General features: G+C 44.0%; 1 protein-coding gene across 1 annotated transcript in view; it reads right to left on the bottom strand.

The window, feature by feature from the left end:
• Window positions 1-1,747: 1,747 nt before the first annotated feature.
• Window positions 1,748-3,794, bottom strand: part of LOC105001984 (mas-related G-protein coupled receptor member X2-like) — an 8,091-nt gene continuing 6,044 nt past the window's right edge. Inside the window, exon 2 of the mRNA XM_010858430.1 lies at window positions 1,748-3,207. Within this exon, the coding sequence (XP_010856732.1) occupies window positions 2,190-3,207 (1,018 nt within the window). The 3' untranslated portion in view covers window positions 1,748-2,189. The remainder of the gene's footprint in view (window positions 3,208-3,794) is intronic.

The raw sequence follows: 3,794 nt of genomic DNA, 5'->3' as shown, positions 1-3,794 counted from the left end.
AGGAGAAACTCTGTGGGGGAGTGGGATGGGGAGAGGGAGGATGTGGGAACCCCCTTTACTTTCTGCAAAATTCTTCTATAAATTTAAATGTGCTTTGAAATATAAAATCTATTATAGGCAAAACCAACTGGATAAATATTTATAATATGCATAACTCACAAAGGACTCATATTCAGCACATAGAAACTCCTACAAATATTGAAAAAGGGAAACACTTAATGAAAATGGGCAAAAGGTAAACAGACACTTCAAAACAAGTAGTCAATAAGCACATGAAAAGATGTTCAATTTCTTAAGTCATTTGGGAACTGCAAATTAAAACATAATGAGATACCATGTCATACTCATCTGAATGGCTGAAACTCCAAAGACTGGTAGCACCATGTTTATCAGGAAGCGTGCACAAGAACGGGAACTTCCACACATCTCTGGTGGGGAGGGGAAATAGCGCAACCACTTAAGAAGAGTTCGACAGTTTCTCATAAAGTTGCTGCATGAGACCCAGCAATTTCAGTTCAGGTTATTTGCCCGAGAGAAATGAAAACTTCTGTCCCAAAAAGGATTTGAATAAGGACATTCACAGCAGCTTTATTCACAATAGTCAAAAGTGTAATACTCCATAAAGATCTATCAATATGAAAATAAACTGTAGACACCCATCCAATCCGAAGGAGACAAACTACGGGTATGTGCAATGCAATGTCATAAGTAAATCCCCCGTATGTTACGCTGAGTGAAGGAAGGCAGGAACAAGAAAGTGCATTGTATGAGTCAAAGTTCAGGCAAAAGTAATCTTTGGTGACAGAAGGAGACACGATGGTTGCCTCTGGGGCAGGGACACGAGGGATCTTTCAGAGGTGATGGAAATGTGTTATGTTTTGATGGGAGCTTTTTGTTACCTGGTGCATATTTATTTATTAAAATTTTTTTTATTGGAGTATAGTTGATTTACAATATTGTGTTAGTTCCTGCTGTGCAGAAAAGTGAGTCAGTTATGCATGTGTGTATAGCCCCTCTTTTTTAGATTCTTTTCCCATATAGATCATTGCAGAGTATTGAGTTCCCTATACTTATTAGTTATCTACTTTATATATATTGAAGTGTATCTATGTCAATCACATGGGTGTGTATTATTGCCAAACTCATTGAACTGTATCCACTAATGATCTGTGCAATCACTCTGTCTTAATTATACTTCAGTTAATAATTATTGAAAGATGCAATGTTGAAGCTTAATAGTTTATTTTTATAGAACAGGTAACAAAAATATTTTGTGTGTAACTAGATTCCTAAAATCAGTGCTGTGAGCTCTTTGAAATAGGAGGTAAATCTGACACAGATCCTGTTCTCGGAGAACAGAGTCTAGTTAAGACACATTGGAAATGTGCAGGAAGGATTAGTGAGCTCCAGGGCAAAGATGAAGGAATAGGAGTGAGAAGGTGTGCGTGTCGGATTCTGCTGGATGGTAAGTAGAAGGAAACCACAGGAAGATGACCCACCTCAAACCTCAGATATGCTTTATTATTGATTTATCTGGTTATAAAACTTCATGCTTGAAAAAGTTGAAAATGGTGAAAGCAACAAACTTAAAGATGGGATTCAAATCTGGTAAATGGAGATTTAGTACAGGCTGGACTTAAAAATTCATCATTTTTTTTCATTCATTAAGTCATTTATTCATTAAACATTTATTCAGTTTGGGAGTCATTCTGAGGCCTGGCAAAATCAAAGACTACTCTTTGGGGCTGGATGGAAATTGAATTCTTTTCATTGTATAAAAACTGATTGTAAGAAAGTAACAGATTGTAAGAAACTGGTCAAAAATGTCATATTTAATCCCTACCAAGTGCAGTGACCAAAGAAATTTAAGACCTTTCGTGCACTGCGTTCAACTTCTGATGAAGGTGGGATTCTTCATAAGTGGAAACAGTCCTGGAACCCAGAGCTGGCGAAGCTCCCGTGGGGTGGGGTGAAGACCCCTGGGTAAGACAGTCCGGAAGACACTGCACGCAGTGCTTGGGTGACAGGCACCGTCTCCCTTAATCCTCACCACCCAGATGATTTGTTAAACCGTTTTACAGTCAGCGTGGGTCCAGAGGCTGAGAGAACCTAAGAGATCCTCCCGAAGTAATAGAGAGAAAGTTGTCGCTCAAAGCCATAGTGTGTCTGACCAAGGCAGAGACTCTGAATCAGGACACCAGACTGTTTCTCAGCTCCAGGGTTGCCTGAGGAAGGGAGCCTTCGCTTTCACCCACTTCTGATATGTCCTCCAAGGCCCGCTGGAGCACCACCTTGAGGGTCTGCCGCCCTCGCTTCTTTGTCTGCCTTTGCCTGAAGGAGCCCACGAAGAAGTAAATGATGGGATTGATGGAGCTGTTGATGCAGGACAAACCAAAGACAACCAGGCAGTTGTGACAGGGGATGGCAAACAAATCATCCTGAATCCAGATTAAGAGGAACCAGAGGATGCCGTAGGGCAGGCCACAGAGCAGGAAGGCCAGCACTGTGAGCCCAACGGTCACATAGAGCCTGGTCAGCTGTATGTACTGGGACTTAAACAGGATCCTGAGCAGCAGGGCCAGGCTGGACCCAGCGAGGAGCCCAAATAAGAACATCATCCACCCGGCAGCGATGAAATCAAACACCTGACACCAAAGATGGCTAAAATCCGTTAAGAGGAAGCCACAGTATTTCCCCTCCAGGATACTCAGCAGCAGGGCCAGGGCCCAGAGCACGGTGCACACGATGGCTGATAAGTGTGTGGGGCGGTGGCAGCGGTACCAGACGGGGCACAGGACAGACACACAGCGCTCGGTGCTAATGGCGCTGAGCAAGCTCAGGCCCGCCAGGTAGGCGAAGGTCATCACAGAGGTGAAAAAGCTGGGGATGGAGCTGGCGCTGCAGCAGGCGATGAGGGCCTCCAGGGAATCTATAACTTGGCAGCAGAGGCACAGGAAGTCGGCTGCCGCCAGGTTGAGGATGTAGACGGTGAAGGCATTCCTGCGCAAGTGAAAGCCCAGGAGCCAGAGCACAACCGCGTTTCCTGCCAGTCCTCCCAGGGCAATGATGGCCGTCAGGACGAACAGGGTCATGGTCACCGTGCTGAAAGTTTGAGGATGGTCCTCACCAGTGTGATTCATAAGTGTGAATTCTGTCTCCCAGGCTGTGATGGTTGGATCCAAGCTCAGAAACCCTCCGCTGGTGTTCCTGGGAACACAAAGATGTGAAAGCACCTGCCGTGTGATCATCCATTCTCACAACCACCCTGCTAGGTGGGAGTTACTGTCCCTGTGTCACAGAGGAGGGAACTGGAGGCTTGCAGAGATTCAGATACTTACTGCAGTCCACAGAGCCCTGGAGACCTGGAATATTTAAACCCAGTTCTCTCTGACTCAGAAACAATACCTGGAGCTGACTATGGCTTAGATCATGAGCTCTTCATTGCAAAATTCAGGCTTAAGCTAAAGAAAGTAAGGCAAACCACTAGACCATTCAGGTATGACCTAAATCAAATCTCTTATGATTATACAGTGGAGGTCATGAACAGATTCAAGGGATCAGATCTGATAGAGTGTGTGAAGAACTATGGATGGAGGTTTGTAACAATGTACAGGAATCAATGCAAAGAAACAGAGGAAAACAACAGAATGGGAAAAACCAGAGATCTCTTTAAGAAAATTAGAGATACCAAGGGAACATTTCATGCAAAGATGGGCTCGATAAAGGACAGAAATGGTATGGACCTAACAGAAGCAGAAGATATTAAGAAGAGGTGGCAAGAATACACAGAAGAA

This window comes from Bison bison, unplaced genomic scaffold (assembly GCF_000754665.1).
Source record: "Bison bison bison isolate TAMUID 2011002044 unplaced genomic scaffold, Bison_UMD1.0 scf7180017864388, whole genome shotgun sequence".
NCBI classification, from domain to species: Eukaryota; Metazoa; Chordata; class Mammalia; order Artiodactyla; family Bovidae; genus Bison; species Bison bison.
This window is presented reverse-complemented; position numbering and strand designations above follow the sequence as displayed.